General features: G+C 36.2%; 1 protein-coding gene across 3 annotated transcripts in view; it reads right to left on the reverse strand.

Moving 5' to 3' along the window:
* The window catches only part of SLC12A6 (solute carrier family 12 member 6), a 119,054-nt gene that overhangs the window by 27,973 nt on the left and 71,211 nt on the right, over positions 1-19,870 (reverse strand). For 2 of the 3 annotated variants that reach the window (XM_044665144.1, XM_044665146.1), the window contains exons 2-5: positions 13,123-13,167; positions 3,436-3,530; positions 1,868-1,999; positions 1,043-1,189 (exon numbers count right to left, since the gene is read on the reverse strand). In XM_044665144.1, the coding sequence (XP_044521079.1) occupies positions 1,043-1,189; positions 1,868-1,999; positions 3,436-3,530; positions 13,123-13,167 (419 nt within the window). The remainder of the gene's footprint in view (positions 1-1,042; positions 1,190-1,867; positions 2,000-3,435; positions 3,531-13,122; positions 13,168-19,870) is intronic. The other variant, XM_044665145.1, reaches the window with a different exon arrangement.

Here is a 19,870-nt window from a genome sequence, read left to right on the forward strand (position 1 = left end):
ATTTCTAAAGTTCCTTTTGGCTCCAAGTCTATGTTCTATGCCTCTAAGGTTTTCCATTTACAATTTGCTATTAATTGAAAGTTCTTCCTTTTTTAGTTTAGTATTCAAATGCACAGAGAAGGGTATTTCATCTAATAGGCTTAGTAATTATTAACCCTTTCCAGTGAAACTAGTGATAGTGGCTGGGTACCACAGGTAGAATTTTATTTTATAAGAGCAAAATAAAATTATATGTCTACATTAGAATTTGTCTAACCATCCTTGGATCTCCAATATATAAGATCATTTTTTTTTCTTGAATTGCATCACTTAGACAATACTTCCAGCTAGTTTCTGATCCTTAGAATCAGGGCTTGATGCTAGTTTAAATGAAAGTGGGTCACTTAACAAATTTTTATATTAAAAAACCCCATATTTCCTCTTACTACACTAGAGCTTATGAGGGGGAAAAAGTCTAATTATTTTGATTCAAGTTCTTTATGAATGTGGCCCACATTCTACTTAATTCAATTTTACAAATATTTACTGAATGTATATTACATGCAAAGTCTCGTGCTAGGTACCAATTAATATGAAAGTGAATTAGACTCCATCTCTGCCCTCATGAAAGATACTCTCGATTTTCCTGCAAATTTTTCCCTTTGAAATTCCTAGAACATGGTATCATACTGGGGGCACTCAATAAATATAATTTGACTTTGCACTTAACTATGGACAGGATCATTGTTCGATTTAATTAATCAAGTATTTACTCTTTTTATTATTATTATTTTTAAAACCCTTACTTTCTGCCTTAGAATCAATACTGCATATTGGTCAGGGCTAGGCAATGGGGGTTAAATGACTTGCCCAAGGTCACACAGGTAGGAAGTATTTGAGGCCAGACTTGAACCTAGGATCTCCTGTCTCTAGGACTGGCTCTCAATCCACTGAGCCACCCAGCTGCCTCCTCAAGTATTGCATCTTGAATCTAATAATTGATGTATATCAATTTTCAGAAGCATAAGATTCCCAGAGTCCCAGAAGCCAATGCAGGACTTACACAGCAGCAGCAGATGAGGACAATGGCAAAGGCCTGTAGAACTCCAGCTGTGCCTACGACCCATGTGAGGCGCAGAAAAAGGATCACCCCAAAAATATTCTGTAGACATGGGAGGTACACACCCATGAAAGTGCCCATTTGGGGACTCTGGAAAGTGAGATGTTGAGAAGAAAAAAACAAAGAAGTTATATGTCTATTGAGGAGACAAGGTGCCCTTCCTCCTTTAATGCCCAAGATATGTGATCCTAACCCACCATCACAATTTCAACAATACAAACAATAGGATAAAGAATTCCCTGGGAAGAATATACATAAATATATATATATGTGAAGCCCATACCTTGCAGATGAAAGGTACCCTACCTTTTATAACACATAGGTACTTGGTCCCAAATAAAAATCTATTAAGTTTTATCGATGGTCCTCTATAATTTCACATCGCCTGCTTCTTAGAACTATGCAGTTCCTCTCCAAACAGAGATCACCTCCATGAGATAATGGAATAATGACTCAGGTAGAAGGGTTCTTTCCCTTAGCTCTACTTAATCTCCATTAGTATTTGGCAAGAAATCCTCAAAAGCAGCCAATAACATGAAGGTTTGGAAGTACTTCCTGTCTTCAGAAAGTTGAACAACAATATAAGTTATATGTTTTTCCATATTTTTGTCTTAAGTGAAACTCATCATTGGTTTTTTAAGTCAGACAGATGGTGTAATCTAATAAGCCAGAGAAGGTAAAAATCTCTTCTTTTGTACTATCCTGATATTCTCTCCCTTTCCTATATGTAGGGTTTCTTTATATAGGCTTTATATCCTGAAGCCTCACCTTGGTGGGCTTTTTTTTCCCTTCTGTAATGTTCTCTGCTTCTTCATGCTCCTTTGCTCCTTGTGTCAAATTAGTATAATTAGCCATGCGGTTAAGCAGTGAAGACACCTTTGGTCTGGTATCCATCTCTTCCTACAAAGTCAGAAAAAGGGAGGAATTAGGAATAGTGATAAGCATCTAAGTGAACAGCAGATTAATAAAAGGCCTAGTAAACTGGCAGAGGACTACAATTCAAATCAGAGATCATGAATCCAAGTATCATCTTTTTTTTTTTTTTTTTTAACCCTTACCTTCTGTCTTGGAGCCAATACTATGTATACTATGTATTGGCTCCAAGGCAGAAGAGTGGTAAGGGTGGGCAATGGGGGTCAAGTGACTTGCCCAGGGTACAACAGCTAGGAAGTGTCTGAGGTCAGATTTGAACCTAGGACCTCCCGTCTCTAGGCCTGGCTCTCAATCCACTGAGCTACCCAGCTGCCCCCTAAGTATCATCTTTTTAAAGAAATACTAAATCAAATATATTTTATGATGGCCTTGCAACTTAAGCTTGCAGTCTGGAAAAAAAATTATGTTAGGTATCTATGCAAGATTATAGCCTAGTAAAAATATCACCATTGACTATGGCATTGTTTTAAGGTTACTAATTTTCCTGGCTTTCAGAATGAACCTATACATCATTTGAAGATTGTAGGTCTATAAAACTTTTAATTGGTTAATTTTGCTTTTCCTAAAACCTCATTCTATCTCTTGAAAGTGGATGAGAGAAGATCCTTTTCAGAAAGCAGCACTGACACAGTAATTGCCACTTGCTCAAAAGTCAGCCAAAGGCAGTGTTGGCTTGATATCTAGGCCAGAGCTCTACAGAGCCTTTCAGAATGAACTCTGTTGTCTTTGTCAGAAAACAGGTAGACAATGAGATTAGAAGTATCAGTTTAACACTACCTTTCTATGTTCTGATGCTCCTGAAAAAGGTTTTCAAATTGAAACAAATTGTATTGCTTTATACACCAAAGGAGAGATGGCATGGTATAGAGGACTGGCCTCTCAGTCAGGAAGACCCCAGTTCATGTCCTGTTTCTGACATATTCTGGTTATATAACCACTGGCAAGTCACTTAAACTCTCAATGATCCAAGTAGTCCTCTAAGAGTATAATATAATAAGATAAACTGTTGATATATGAAATCAGATGAAAGGAGTTTTTATACTGAGAGTTCTATATATTGAGTTATATACAAGTACAATGGAAATTGTCCTAGATCAACCATTTAAGGACTAACCAATCAATGCCATAAGATTTCTCTGCTACCTGAGATTTCAAGATTTTTTTTATTCTTCAGGTAGAAGTTTAGCTAAACCAAATATTCATTTTAAATTGGATATATATTAAATTACTAACTATAGTGATCAATAATTATTTTATTAAGCAATATCATTATGTTATGCAGCTATCATTGTTTACTGCCAAATGATGAGATAGAAAATATCAGGGAATCTTGCCAGTATTCTCAAAGAAGCCTCATAACTGACTGCACAGCAATTTCTCTTTAGTTTTCTCCCAACTATTACCTCAAAGAGTGCCAGGTTTTTGTCAAAATATTCATCCCCCTCTTCAAAATTGGAGTTGTTGAGATAAGCATTTCGAGCTTTCTTGTGACCATCATCTGTTTAAAAAAAAAAGTGGAAATAAAAACAATTACTGTAATTTCTTAGTGGGATTCAAGTGCCTGCTATGGCATATTTCCTAATAAGAAAAAGTCATGAGCAAGTTTTTATTTAAGGATACTGAAGATCAGAGAATAGGATTTCTCCTTGGACACTGGTAATACATAAGAAACTAGGTAGTTCCCAAAATAAATCATTCCACTGATTTATAAGACAGTTGTCTGGAAGACCCTCAGATAATGATTCTCCAGAGGTCCATCATCTAGTCACCTGTATAAAGTAATAACTCCCATCTCACATTTACACAGTGCTTTAAGGTTTACAATGTGCTTTCTTCACAGTAGTCTTATGAGTTTGTTAGTTCAAGTATTCTTTATCTCCATTCTGGAAAGGAGCAGGAGATAAGGGAATAAGTAGTTTATATAGCACCTACTATGTGCCAGGCATTGTGCTAGGTGCTTTTATAAAAATCTCATTTGATCCTCACAACAACCCCGTGAGGTGCTATTATTATCCCCATTTTACAGCTGAGGAAATTGAGACTGAAGTTAATGACTTAACCAGTGTCACACAGCTAAGTATTGGAAGACAGATCTGAACTCAGATCTTATTGACTCCAGGCCCAACACTCTTATTTATTGTACCCATAAGCTGCCTCTAGTGCAGATGAGGAACCTGGGGTCCAGAGAAGTTAAAAGTTTTGCTTGTGTTTACACAACTCACAAACATCACAACTGAGATTAGAATCTAAATCCTCTGAATTGGCTCTTTCTATGACATCACACTGGTTGTTCTGTGTCACCCTTATAATCATCAAGTATTTGCTGATTCTTCCAATGGGATGTATGAGGCACTATGCTAGCTGTGTAGAACTTTATTGTTACTGCTAGTGAGCAAAAATCTTTCATCTAATATTTGCAGTGTATTTCATGAACATGGAATCATTTAACAACAAATCATTCTTTTGGGGCAGTTAGGCGACATAGTGACTGGAACACCAACCCTGGAGACAGGAGGATCTGGGTTCAAATCTGGCCTCAGACACTTCCTAGCTGTGTAACTAGACAAGCCCCTTACCGGTGTTTGCCTAGCCTTCTATCATAGAATTGTTACTAAGACAGAAAGTAAGGGGTTTTTTAAAATGTGGGGGCAGTTAGGTGGCTCAGTGAATTGAGAACCAGGCCCAAAGATGGGGGTTCTGGGTTTAAATATGATCTCAGACACCTCCTAGCTGTGTGATCCTGAGCAAGTTACTTAACTTAAAATCTGCCTAGCCTTTACCACTTTTCTGCCTTGGAAACAGTACACAGTAATGATTCTAAGACAGAAGGTAAAGGCTTAAAAAATATGATACCCTTAGGATTTTACATAAACAAATCAATGAAGAAAAACACATGCTGGACTTCAAAGGGGACTAAGAGTTTATTCACAACAGCAACATACTTTACAAACATTTCATTTGATCCTCACAGCAGCCCTGGGTAGTTAGATTCTTCTGGGTATTTCCCCCAATTTTACAGAGAAGGCTAGTGAACCTTAAAGAGACCTGCCTCCAGTCATATAGTAAAATGAAAGATATTATTTCCTGGCACCAAGTACAGGCTCTTTCCACTTGCTTAGAATTTCTTCCCATAATATTCTGTTTATCCTATATTAAAATGGAAGATTTTCTCACATAGTTTAAATGCCAATCTGTTTATACTTTTGTATCAATATGATATATTAACTTTAACTGAACTACTACCTCCTCAGGTAATAAAAATTAGATACATTTTGTCACTGAGTTATGGAAGAAAAATCAGTCCTAGAATCAGGTTGACAGCTTTGTTCAAGGTTCCACACATTACCAGTCCCCAGTGCTCAACAACTCTAAAGTTTTTGCTTGTAGGATTAAGTTTAAACACTTCAAAATTTTGCCATTCTTTAATCTTTATACCCTACTCTTCTCACCTAAGTCAACCTCCCCTTTAATCTCTCGTTTATATCAGGCTATGTCAGTGTCCCATTCTATACCACCTTCTCCAAAAGATTGCCCCCTTTTTCATCAGTCTACTTATCTTAAATTTCTCTATCTACTGGCTGCTTTTCTTTGTCCAAAAACATGGCCATGCTCCCACCATCTTGAAAAAAACAACAACGCTCCCTTGATCCTTCCATCTCTACTAACTAGCATCTCCTATCTCTTCTGCCCTTTGTAGCAAAACTCTTTGAAAAGGACATCTCCAACTGATGCTTCACTTCTCCTCTTCCTCTCCTTCAACCCTTACAGTCTAGCTTCTGACTTTACCATTCCACTGAAACAGATCTCTCCAAAGTTACCAGTGATCCCTAATTGCCAGATCCTTTTTTCAATCCGCAGCCTTCTTGGCTTTTTGCAGCCTTTTACAATGTTAATCACTTTCTCTTCTCCTTGATACTCCCTCTTCTTTTCAGGTTTTAGAGAAATCACTATCTGACTGCTCCTTTTCAGTCTCCTTTGCTGATGACTACTCATTCAGGTCATACCCCACAGGGTTCAATTTTGGGCTCCTTTCTCTATATATACTACTTTACTTGGTGATCTCATCAGATCCCATGGATTTAATTATCATTTCTATGCTGATGATTCCCAAATCTATCTATTTACCCCTAACCTCTAGTTTCACATCTCTAAATACCTTTCAGACATCTCAAACCAACAAGTCCCAAACTGAACTCTTATAATTATCATTTCCCCTTCAAATTTCCCTTTTACTTCTATCAAGAGTACCACCATCCTCATAGTCCCCAAGGCTCACAGGTGACTTAGGAGTCATCCTAGACCCTTCACTATCTCTCACCCTACATATCCAAGCCTGTCAATTTCACCTTTGCCAATACCTCTTGAACATACCCACTTCTGTCTTCTGACATTGGTACTACTCTGGGTCAAGATTTCATCACCTCATGCCTGGGCTATTGTAATAGCCTGCTGGTGGGTCAACCTGCCTCTCTCCCCACTCTAATGTATTTTCCGTTTAGCCATTAAAATGATTTTCCTAAAGTACAAGTCTGATCAAGTCACTTCCTTATTCAATAAACTTCAGTAGTTCTTGCATTGCTTCTAGGATCAAATACAAAATGCTTTATTTGGCTTTCAAAGCCCTTTATAACCTAGTCTCTACTCCTACTTTTCTAGTCTTCTTATACTTTATCCCCCCTCCCCTTCCTCCCCTCCATCTCCCTTTTTCCTGCCCAATACTCTTTGAACCAGTGAAACTGGCCTACTAGCCATTCCATGAACAAAACACTCCATCTCTTGGCCCCTGCATTTTCTCCGATTCTCCCCCATTCCTAGAATGATCTTCCTTTTCATCTCTATCTCCTGGTTTCTTTTAAGTCCCCCAACTAAAATCATACCTTTTACAGGAAGCCTTTCACAATCTCTGGGCCTGGCTCTCAATCCACTGAGCCACCTACCCACCTCCAATAATAACTTTTTAAAAAATGTCCCTTTACTTCTGAACTTCAGAACCCTATCTCTCTGAAGCAATAGGTGGAGCCCTCCCTCTTTTTTTTTTTTTTTTAAACCTTACCTTCTGTCTTGAAGTCAGTCTGTGTATTGGCTCCAAGGCAGAAGAGAGGTAAGGGCTAGGCAATGGGAGTTAAGTGACTTGCCCAGGGTCACACAGCTGGGAAGTGTCTAAGGCCAGATTTGAACCTAGGACCTTCCACCTCTAGGCCTGGCTCTCAATCCATTGAGCTACCCAGCTGCCCCCGAGCCCTCCTTCTTTTTGCCTAACATGCCAGAAGATGCACATGGGTTAGCTCAGGACTTGCACATGGGTTAGCTCAAGGCTGGCATATCCTGGTGGGGAGGAGGTGGCTAAGATAGTGGCTGCCATATATGGCCGATGCCTCTTCTTTCCCTGGCCTGATTTTTGTTATTTAATAAATAATTAAAAATTGAAATATGGTCTCCAAAGAATTTTCATCATAATAAACACAACAATACTTCCATTTAAATTATACATAATAAATCACATAAAATTGAAAATAGGAAGTATGATGATTGCTTGGTCAGTGAAAGGCAGGTTGCCTCTTCAATATAAAAGAGAAAAAAAGACAATTATTTACAGAACCCTTGTATGTCTATTTATATTTTATCCATCTACATTTATATAGAGATATCTATATTACATCTATATTGAGAGATAAGTTTATCTATCTATCTATCTATCTATCTATCTATCTATCTATCTATCTACTGGCAAAGCTAAAAGATATTGCAGTTTGATTTCAGACTGGCATAATAAAGTGAATATCTCAATAAAGTCACACAGATTTGTTGGTTTCCCAATACACAAAAAAAGTTCTTTTTACATTCCACTGTAGTTTATCAAATGTTTAGCAGTATTATGTCTTTTAAAATATACATATGTTATTTTAAAAATGTTATTGCTTAAAAAATGCTCGCCATCTTCTGTGCCTTCAGCAAATCATAATCTTTTTGCTGACAGAGGATGTCTCAGTATTGATAACTGATCAGAGTGGTGGTTCTTGAAGTTTGGAGTGACTGCAGCAATTTCTTAAAATAAGACAACAATGAAATTTGCTACATTGATAGACTCTTCCTTTCACTTGAAAACTTAGAGGCCAGAGTTTTCACTTGAAAACTTAGTAGAATTATTAATTGGCCTAATTTCAATGTTATTGTGTCTCAGGAAAAAGGGAGGCCTGATGAAAGGGAGAGAGATGAGGAACAGCAGATAGGTGGAATAGCTAGAGCACATAAAACATTTACTGAGTAAGTTTGACATCTACAAGAGTAACATAACACTGACCACAAATCACCATAATACATATAATAATGAAAATACTTGGAATATTGCAAGAATTCCAAAATGTGACACAGAGACACAATGCAAACACATGCTATTGGAAAATGGCACCGACAGACTTGCTCAATGCAGGATTATTACAAAACTTCAATTTATAAAAAAATGTACTATTTGCAAAGCACAGTAAAGTGTAACACAGTAATATGAGGTATGTCTGTAAGTAACTATCAATCTATCAATCTATCTGCTCAGGTTCTGTTACAAATAAACAGAATAGGGACAAAGATAAGTTTGTAACAATCTCAGTAAGGCTATTGTACCATTACCTTTTGTAACTGGTCTTAGAGTTAGTTGAGCCTTTTAAACATTTCTTTTCCTACTTTACTAGCCTTAAAATGGAAAGATAAATATTTGTAAATTTTTGAAAGTTACTATATGACCAATGTAGTCAGATCAAATCTATTATAGCTTCATATAATGAGAAGTATTCACCTTTTTAAAAATAATATAAGCTCTAAGATGATATTAACTTTTTTTAAACCCTTACCTTCTGTCTTAGAATTAATTCTATAGATTGGTTCCAAGGCAGAAGAGTAGTAAGGGCTAGGCAATGGGGATTAAGTTACTTGCCCAGACTCACACAGTTAGGAAGTGACTAAGGCCAAATTTGAACCCACGATGTCCTATATCTCCAGGCCTATCTGAATTATAGAAAGATAGCAGAAAGTGATCAAAAGTAGTCTGTACCTCTAGAAAAACAACAACAATATGGCAACTCTATTTTATAATATTATGTTTCTTCTTTGCCCAGCTAATATGTGGACTGTTTTAAAAGATATTATTTATTAAATGGGAAAAACCATTAAGAGTCTCTTGTTTAGTGAAACAATTTTAGAAATGTTCCATAGATCATCCCGAATTCTTAGCAATCTTGGTTCATAATTACTTAGATAGTACTTAATTTGTCTTGCCATAGATCTTTTTGGCTAGGAAATGTTTCTTAAAATGATCTTAACCAGACATAATCAGTCTCAAATTCTAATTCCCTTTTTTGAAACCTCACCTTATTTGCTATAAAGTTCTATGTAATCATGCTAGTAACTTCACTCTTTCATCTTTTGGATTTTCTCTCTGCTCATCCCCGAGCCTTGTGGGAAAGGCCTGGTGAGTCATAGTAAAAACAGTTATAGGGAAAAGAACTGCACCTTGCTATTAAAAAAAATGAAAGTATGAAAGAGCTTATTATAAATACAAGTCAACATGTATTGTTTAACAAGTGAATTGGTTCTTCATCTAATGGGGCTAATTATCCCCAAATAGTATTGTCATAGACAGTTACCAAGACACTATTGTCAGTTACTGAGACCCCTTTAGGGATAAAACACTAGAATAAATGGAAAGCTTAACAATAATTATCACTAACTTTTCTCTAGCAACTATTACTCCTAGATTTCATAATTCTTTAAAAACATTTTCTCTTAAGAGATGATGATCCTATCCTGAAGCAATACTACCCAAAGCACAAGGCAAAGGGTAAAGGGAAAGGATATAATATTCACTCTATAAGGGAGAAGATAGTCTACCCCAACAAATACAAGTAAGTCATTCAAAGTGGTGGGATAGTAATACCTGAAATTAAGTGCTCAAAATGGTTAGAAATTTTATGTAACTGTTAGTAATCAAAAGCAATGTCTGGGGTATTTTTCACAGGAAAGGCAGTCTCATCTGCACATTTAGACAGCACTAAGGAAACAAAAAATGCTCCTAAAACACACACAAACACACACACAACACACACATATGCCTACTGTTTGTGGTACATAAAACAATATAAAGTCTAATTTATAAGTATGGGAAAATCTTAGAAAAAAACATTTTTATATTGAAAAATTAAAACACATAAGTGTATGTGTATGTGTGTGTATATATATATATATATATACAGTTCTTGGCAAATTAAGTGCTTGTTGACTAATTGGTTTTTTAGAAGAAAAAGATTTTAAGCATTAACCTTTTCTCATAGAATCCCTCCCCTTTCACACAATATGTTAGGCTTCTAAATATCAACATTTGGGAACTACAATAGAGCAATAATCTTGAAGAAAGCAATGAAAAAAGTCAAGAAGGAAAAATTACTACAGGCCAAGAATCTGGAAAAAAATGGGAAAAAGGGAAGATCAATACTGGATCTCAGACAACAGTATAACACAGAAATAATTAGAATGATTTGATACAAGTTAAAAACTTGAGGAGTCAGGGTTAGCCAGGTGGCTCGGTAGAGAGACAGGCCTAGAGATGGGTTGAAATTTGGCCTCAGATACTTCCTAGTTGTATGACCCTGGGCAAGTCACTTACCCCCCACTGCCTAGCCCTTACCACTCTTCTGCCTTGGAACCAATACATAGTATTGATTCTAAGATGGAAGGCAAGGGTTAAAACAAAACAAAAACCTAAGGGGGTAATCAAGAACTGGAGAATGGGTGAACAAATTCTGCCAAATGAATGAAATAGAATGCATTGGCATGATGGCAAAATGATGAAAAGGAATAGTTTCAGAAAAATCTGGGAAATAAACTGATTAAAGGGTAAAATGAGCATAACTAGAACAATATATATAATAAATGTAATGCAATACCCAACTACATACAATTCAAGTGGTGATAATGATCTGCACTATTCATTTCCTGAGAGGAAATAGACTCAAGATGCAAAAGGAGACATACAGTTTTGCCAAATATGGGAATCTGTTTTACTTGACTTTACTTAACTGTGCATTTGTTACAAGTGTTTTGTTTTTCTTTCTTTTTTTTTTAATGGGTACAGGAGTGAGATGGTCAGAGGTGAGAGAGGAAAGATTTCTTTCACTAAAACTATTTCCAAAATTAAAATTAAAAAATCATTAATTAAATATTGCTCTACAGATACTACATTACTTATATGTAGGGTTTTTTTTTAAACCCTTGCCTTCTGTCTTAGAATTGATACTATGTAGCAGTTCCAAGGTGGGGGTGGGGGTTGGGGGTGGAGCAGTATAGTCAGGACAGTAACGGGCAAACTTTTTAAAGAGGGGGCCAAAGGAAAGGAAATACTCATCTGTCAGTCTGTTTCTAAGGCAACTCTTTCTAAGTTTCATTGTATTATATCCTGCTCATTGTATTCATCAGATTAGGAATAATGTTGTGGCTGGATAGAACATTTCAGGGGGCTGCATCTGGCCGTGGGCAGCCGTAGTTTGCCCATCACTGGTCTAGGGCAATGATGGTGAACCTTTTAGAGACCACATGCCACCCCCCCCCCATGTTACCCCCCCCACCCATGACAGGGAAGGCAGAAAGGGAGGAGAGGCCAGAGTGCTTCTCTCAGGGAAGGGAGTAAGCACAGAGGACAAGGAGGCACAGTGGAGAGGGGGAAAGGAGCAGCTCCGCCCAAGTCTCTCTGCCTTTCTAGTAAGTCTGCTGGGGACAGTGTGCATTCCCACAGAGGTCTCTTCATGTAATCTTTGGCATGTGTGCCATAGGTTCACCATCACCGGTCTAGGGCAACTAGAATTTAGTGCCTTGCCCAGGGCCACACAGGTAGGACCTGTATAAGGCCATATTTAAACCTGAGACCTTCAGTCTTCAGGCCTAGCTCTCTATCTACGGAGGCACCTAGCTGCCCTTATATGTAGAGTTTTATAGTATGTGTGTGTGTGTGTGTGTTTTTTTTTGCTATCAGTAATGTTTTTATTTTTTTTTCCAAATTACACGTAGACACAATTTTTGGCATTTTTCTTCTAATGTTTTGAGTTCCATATCAATTTGATATTGACTATGCATGTGGTATCATATAAGATATATTTCCATAATCAACATGTATAAGAAGACATTAAAAAACAAGCATGAAGAAACCAAACTCAGGTTTCTGACTGAGTTCAGTGATAGAGAGGGAGATAATGCCAACATTCTAAAGTCTAAAGTTATGTTTAAACCAATTTGTATGGCATATATATTTACTCAGGAAGACTAATCAGTCAGCAATGTGTTCCCTGAATGAAGATAAAATAAGGTACTAATATCTCAGTTTTTATATCAAATTCAATGAGGCTTTTTAAAAGATGTAAAGAATACATCAACTACCTCCTCTACTTTGCATATTTTTTGTATGTCTCTATGCTATGAATCTTCAGAAAGGTACTAATACTGGGATCCTGCAAAATTTCCTCAATTTCTGATACTCTTCTTTAAATACAGAGGAATAAGGAGAAAATTAATTCACCATCACATCCTGCTTGGAAGAAAAGGGTAAACATAAATGGCTACAGGTTGCTTAAGATACCATTATTTATAAAACACTTTGAAACATTAAAATTTAAGTACCCAAAACAACCAAAAAATACCCATTAAATGAGGCAGCTGCAAAGTTCAGAATATCATGCAGTACTTTGTCTTCTCCAAATTCTATTTGGTACAACTAATAATAGACTCCTTTTAGAATTATATTGGAACAAAGAGGTTCTAACTCCCACAATTTTCTCTTTTAACTACAGACTCTGGAGACAGATCACTAACAAACTGGTTATCTAAATATAGACAAACTAAGTTTAACAACCAAGTTGCAGGATGATTTCCAGAAGCCCATACTAAATTATGGCAAAGAAAGGTGGAAGAAAATTGGAAATGATGAGAAAGGAAACAAAGAAAGAAAAAAAGAGATTTAGTGAGGGAACTCAATTCATAAAGTCTCAAAAGTCCAGGTTAGTATAGGCGGAGAAGACTATAGGGAGAAGCTAGTCTCCTCAGCAATACTGTACCTAGCAGCTGGCTGTGTTCTCCTGTGATGGAGTTCTGACTTGGGTCTGAAAAACAAACAATCAAAAAGAAAAGGAAGAATGAATGACAAAAAGAAAACAAGGAAATGAGCAAATGTTAGAAACCTCCCCCAGAATATATTAGCAAAATAAAAGTCACAAAAAGTCTAAATGTAACAACTGTTTCTCAGTTTAAAAAAAATGGAAAAAAATGAATGGCAATTAAAAGCAAATGATTGGACCAATCCTTAAGAAGTCAGAGGATATGAAAAAAAGATTTCAAAAGAAGAATTTAAAATTAGAATTGAACACATGAAAACATGCTTCAGAAATCTATTTTAAAATTCCATTGTTTTACCTCACACCTTGCAAAATAATGACAAAAATCAACAATATTCAATGCTTTATTTCCAATAAATTAGCAATCAACAAACACGAACATTTCCATACATGAAGAACAGAAGGATTGAATATGAAAATATGAATCTCTATTGTTTATTTTTTTAAATGTCTATTACTAATTTCCTGCTGCCCCAACTTATACCCTAAAGTAAGAGCCTTACTTTGTAATAAATACAGCCAAACAAGATACTTTTACATCTTGGTTGTGTATGAAAAAGGTGTTTCGTTCTGTATCTACAATCCATAATCTTTCTGCCCAAAGATGTGATGCCTGTTTCATAATCATATCTTTTGAAGTCATGGTTGGTCATTGCACAAATGGTTCTTCTGATTTTACTTCACTCTGCATTAGTTCAAACAAATATGTTTAGGTTTCTCTAAGTTCTATCCTTTGATTCTTGCAGTGAAATAAATAACTCTTTTATACTAGTTCATTATAGTAAAACAAATCAGTTTGTTCTGCCTCTCACCAATAAATAAGCTCCCACTTTTTGAATTTTTTAAACACAACAAAAACCTGCCATAAATATTTTTGTGCATATTGATCCCTTCTGTCTTTCATTTCTTTTGAACATATACCTAGTATTTAGTCCCTGGGTGATAAAAAATGGTTAGTGACTTTTTATATACAGGCCCAAGTAGTTTTCCAGAATGGTTGGCCCCAACATTTACAGTTATACCAACAGTGTAATAGTGTATCTTCACTCCTACTGGCACTCTAATAATTGCCATTTCTCTAGTGAGTAAGAAGTACAACCTCAGAAATGTTTTAATTTGCATCTCAATTGCTATTAGTATCTTGGAGAATTTTTCATATACTTGTTGATATTTTGTATTTTTTTTTCTTGAGAACTCCTCTGACCACTTATCTATTAAGATAGAATGCCTTTTGCTTATACATCTGTAGCAATTGGGAACAGTCATTGTTAGAAGGACATTAAGAAGATAAGCACACTAATAAAATGCTGTTAGCTTAGTGAACTGTTCTGATTGCTGTGGTTATTTATTTGGAATCCTACAAGAAAAGTGATTAAACCAACTGTACACTTTGACCCCTAACAAAAGTTCAATATGCACCAATATTTTAATAGCCACACTCTCTGTGATAGTGAAGAACTGGCGGGGGTGGAGGGTGAGGTGGGAAGGATCAGTGCAGAAAAATATATAGCATGTGAATGTATCAATGAAATATTATAGTTCCATAAGAAGTGACAAATAGGGAAGGAGTTCAGAGAAACATGGGAAAATGTGTACAAATTACTGCAGAATGAACTAAGCTTTTCTAGTAAAGAGCACACAAAATAACGACAATAGAAACAAAAAGATCACTCACTAAAAGAAAAACAAAACCACGAATTTTTTAAGGTTGTTTTTTTAAAAAGGCAATTTGATAAGCAATACTTTTATATCACTTTCATTTCCAAATTTGTTGTTGTTCAGTCATTTCAATTGTGTCTGATTCTTAATGACCTCATTTAGGATTTTCTTTGGCAAAGGTATTGGAGTGGTCTGCCATTTCCTTCTCCAGTTCATTTTACAGACAAAGAAACTGAGGCAAACAAAGTTTAAATGATTTGCCAGGGTCACATAGATAGTAAGTATCTGAGGCTAGATGTGAACTCAGGTCTTTCTGACTCCATACTCAGTGCTCAATCCTCTGCAGCACTAAATATATCCCTCCTAATTAGTCTGTACTGTAATCAGCATATCTTGTTTCATAACATTATGAACAGAGAATATATATTATATGATAATGTATAATTTATAGCATATTATCTGCCTTCATGAGGAGGGGTGGAAGGAAAGGGGAAAAAAAGAATGAGGTATAGATTTTTGGACATAGCTAATGTGAGAACTTGCTTCTCTAGAAAAAGCATCTGACAATTTGTTACTTATTCATAATAAATCACATGTACATATTATTGTTATGTTACATATTATGTGATATATAAAAACAAATGATAACAAAAATTTGTGATAACTGTATTTCAATATTATTGGTTTCCTTTGTATTCCTCTCTATTTTATTTTAGGCACTTAAAAACACTACCCTGAGAAGGCGGCCACATACTTCATCAGACTAACAAAGGGGTCCATGCCACAGAAAAAAGTTTGTGGTCTAGGACAGCATTTCATTATTTCTACTGAATAATGTACTGACAGGAGAATAGATAGTAGTGAAAGAAGAAAGAAAGAATGGAAGAGAGAAAATGCTACTTATTAATATATTTTGCCTTAAAAAAAAGAAACTTGTGAAATTAAAAAGAAAAAGTCTGGTTCTAAAGAAAAGATATAAGAAGATACTTCCTCTTGCTCCTTTGCAGAGGTTAGATTTACAAGTATGGAACAATGCATTGACATCAGTTTTAATGGTTTTTTTCTTGTTTTAAAAATTCTTTATTTTAAGGAAAGGCTTTTTGAGAGAGGGATGAGAAAGGAAAAGGGAGAAAATTTAGGTGATGTTTAAAACAAAACATATCAACAAAACTATTTAAAAATAAAATAAAATGGCAATTAGAAAATTGGTGATGACAACATCTAAAAACTGTCATTTATACAGCATTTTAAAGATTACAAAGCACTCTCTTTACATTTGTGAGGTAGGCAATGCAAGTACTGTTCCCATTTTACAGAAGAGGGAACTAAAGCTCAAAGAGGCTGATTATATATTAAATATTATATTATATTAAAATATTATATACATGTTCTAAGATTAAATGGTGCAAACTCCAAGTTCATAGGCACACAGCCAGTTAATATGTGAACCAGGATTCCAGTCCAAGCCTACTGATGCCAAGTCTTGTACTTTTCAAACTGTACCATGTATGCTGCCTTTGAAAGTACACTGATGGAATTAAACTAAGGTCCTAATGCATCAGATATAAAAATCACAACCAAAAGCAATTCACCACCACTTCTTTAATAATCCTAATTAATATTAAAGTTAACTAGTCTGACTTGTACTTTCTCAAAGATAACTACTGAGGTATCAATTGAGGAGGGACACTAGCTACCCAGATATACTTGACAGCTATACCCTATGTTATTTTCTTGAGAAAGCTCAATGGTACTATCAACATGGAATCTAGAAGCCCCCAAACTTGTAGCCTAGAGATCTGATGAACCCCAAGTTTTGGAACTAGCTTGTAAATTGGAGAGTCTGTTCTCTTATTCAACTTGTTCAACTTATTATGTTATTGTTCCCTGTGAAGTGCTGGGAGTCAATCCCAATAATGAGTCTGAGAGGAGCAATGCAAAATGCAAAGGGACTTTATTGTCTAGCTTAAGGCTAGGGACTCACACCAACAAGTCAACCTGGACCCTGAGCTGTGTAGGAGCTGAATATTTAAGGATGAGCAGGCAGGGGTTGGGGGGGGGCAGGATCTTGGGGGACAGGATGTCTGCAAGGTGGGAGTTCCTGTAGATAAGGGGAATGTCTGCAAGGTAGGAGTTCCTGTAGATAAGGCTGTTTTTTATCATGCAAGGGTTAAAGGTCCCCAGATTTGGAATTCCTGAAGACAGCCTGTTTCACTTTAGTGTTATACAGGGGTCTGGATTTTTAATTCTGACTCTCTAAGTTCTACACCTGTTATGATGAGAATTCACCCTGAAGGGAATCTCAGGCTAGCAGTTTCAGACTGAATAATGGGCCCTTAGGTAAAAGCTAAGTGGCTCTTCAGCATAGTAGGCAGCCTGACAGTCTCATAAGCTGAAGGTCCTGAGTTGAGAGAAGCTTCTAAGGCAAAAGGAGTCACTTAGCTTTGAGTCCATTATTCAATTTGAAACTGCTAGTCTGAGATTCCCTTCAGGGTAAATTCTCACAGGAACAGGGAATAAGTACAAGCTTTGGGGTCTCCAACTTACAAGCCAGTTCCAAAACTTGGGGTTCATCAAATCTCTCTAGGCTACAAGTTTGGGGGCTTCTAGATTCCACATCAGCAGTGCTTTTCATTGGTAGTAGGATTATCAACACTCAAGAAAAGGGGAGTGGGGAAAGAAACACCATACTTAATCAGAATCTATCAGCAGAAAGTTATTTGAGGTATTTTATACATATTCTAAGATTAAATGGTGCAAACTCCAAATCCATTAGTAAGACTATAATAACCCTGGGCTTTACCAAAGGACTCTGGTACTCTTTGCTACTTCCCTAGCTTCTTTACTATTCTGAATGATTAATTATCCAGATCATGACTTTGAGCTCCTATCAATGTCATTTCTATGCCAGATAATGTGAAGGGCACATGAAATCAAAAAGCAAAATGGCATTTAATACAAAAGACAAAGATAAATATCAAAGAAATGAATTGAGTAGTAAATGTTCTCTATATCCATGTGATAATCAAATTCCTCTTTAATCCTTTTTCTCTATCATAGCAAAAGATGGACATTTTAAGTTCAGAAAAATAACATTGGTGGTAAAGTTTAGGGTTCCAAAATATCTGACTTTTTGAATGAGTAAGGGTGGGAAAATGCTGGCACCTTGGCTTCCCTCTGACTCTTGCTCTAAGATCACTGAATTCATGACTAGGTTTGCCAGGAGGTAGGTACCATGTGTTCCCTGCCCCATATGCTCTCAAGATATCTGCTGAACAAAAAAAAAAGTATTGCCTTAGGCAATGGCAGGCAAATACCTACCCAACATTAATGATGTATAGATAATCATTTGCCAAAATTTGAGGATCATTAATACTATAAACTGAAAACAAGGGCAAATCTGGAACTGTATTCCTTCTGGGCTGAAGCACCCTAAAATTAGACATGTTTGGAAATATTCAGATTTGGTCACTGGTTTAAGTGGAATGGATGTTAATATGTGTCCATATTCCCTGCCAAATTGTGCAATCAATCAAAATAATCGCCTTCTTTTGATACATGTCAAAGCACCTTTCTATCGTGTGAATTTAATATAAATTATAACTCTTACTCCTTTTGAAAACCCATTTTGGTCAGTGTCAGCTCCACCTCCCTGGACTGGGGGTGCATATGTTCTAAGGGAGGATGCCAGAGGCCTTGTGGCTCCCTAGAGACCTGGAAGAGGTTAGCCCCTAGTCCCACGTGACTCCTGTCATCTGGAAGACTGAGTTCTGATCTGGACTGAGGTTGTCTGCCCAACCAGAGACACCAAGAAAGAGTGAGATCAATGGTTTTATAAAAGAGGGGACTAAGCAAGCAGGAAGATCTTTTTTAGGCTTTTCAATTCTAGTATCTCTTGGGCTGGAGACTTCCTGGTGCAAACTCAGATTAGTAAGGTAGCCAGGTGATTATGTAATTCTCCCTCCAACTTTTACTAATAAATAATTATAAATCAATATACAGTTTCCAGAGAATTTTAATCATAACACTATTGTATTATTTGAATTGGCTTACTTTTATCTTTCCTGCTTAGATTTGAGTTCATTCCCAGATATAACCAGGTTTGCCCAACAATGGGAGGGGAACATGTTAGTAAAAATGACTTCATTTTCACTAAATTGTTCCTCATGCATTACTTCATATTTAAAGCCACATAGTCTTCATAGTGATTATATTACTATTCTTCAATACCTTTCATAAATCAAGCTGTTCTTCACTTATAATAGACACTATTAGTCACAAACCATACTGTGGTTGCAAATGAAAACCAGAATAGCCTAACACAAAACTGAATGGGTAACTGTGAACATAATTTTTTTTTCTATTACCAGCAAGCTCAATCTGAAAAATAAAAAAAATTAAATATCTCATATGAAAAATATGCAACAACCTTATATGCTTAGAATAATTCATCCTAGGTGACTAATAAGAAATACAAATTTTATCTAATTCCCTATATGACTAGAGTCAAGAAAAATATCAGAGGACTATTTGTAGAAGAGTTACATAATAAAATCTTTTCAAAGGGCTTGATTCAAAGCTGATCTGCAATTCAGTCTTTGGGAGTTGCCTGGGGCAATGAGAAGTTAAATTAGACCACAGTCACATACAGCTAATATGTGTATGTCTGGAGTTGGGATTCAAACCCAAAGAAATCTTTTTGACTTCTAGGCCAGCACTCTTCCCTGAAGAGCTAAACAAATGGTTTCTTCTTATTCCTTTGGTTTTCACTAGACTTAAATAACTTGCAGGAGAAAATGGGGTCAACCAAGTTCCAGCAGTACCCTCCAGGTATTCAATGTAAAACTATAGTCTACAAAATGTGATTGTAGTTATCTCATTACTCTGTGTCTTCACAATTTATAGCAACTAGACTCAAGTCAAAGAAGCAGAAACATGAGGACATAAAGCTTCAAAGGGTCTATTCTTGGCCAGATACCAGGTACAAAAGAATAAGCTACAGAAAGTACACATTAAAAGATTTGCGTGCTTA

This window comes from Gracilinanus agilis, chromosome 2 (assembly GCF_016433145.1).
Source record: "Gracilinanus agilis isolate LMUSP501 chromosome 2, AgileGrace, whole genome shotgun sequence".
NCBI classification, from domain to species: domain Eukaryota; kingdom Metazoa; phylum Chordata; class Mammalia; order Didelphimorphia; family Didelphidae; genus Gracilinanus; species Gracilinanus agilis.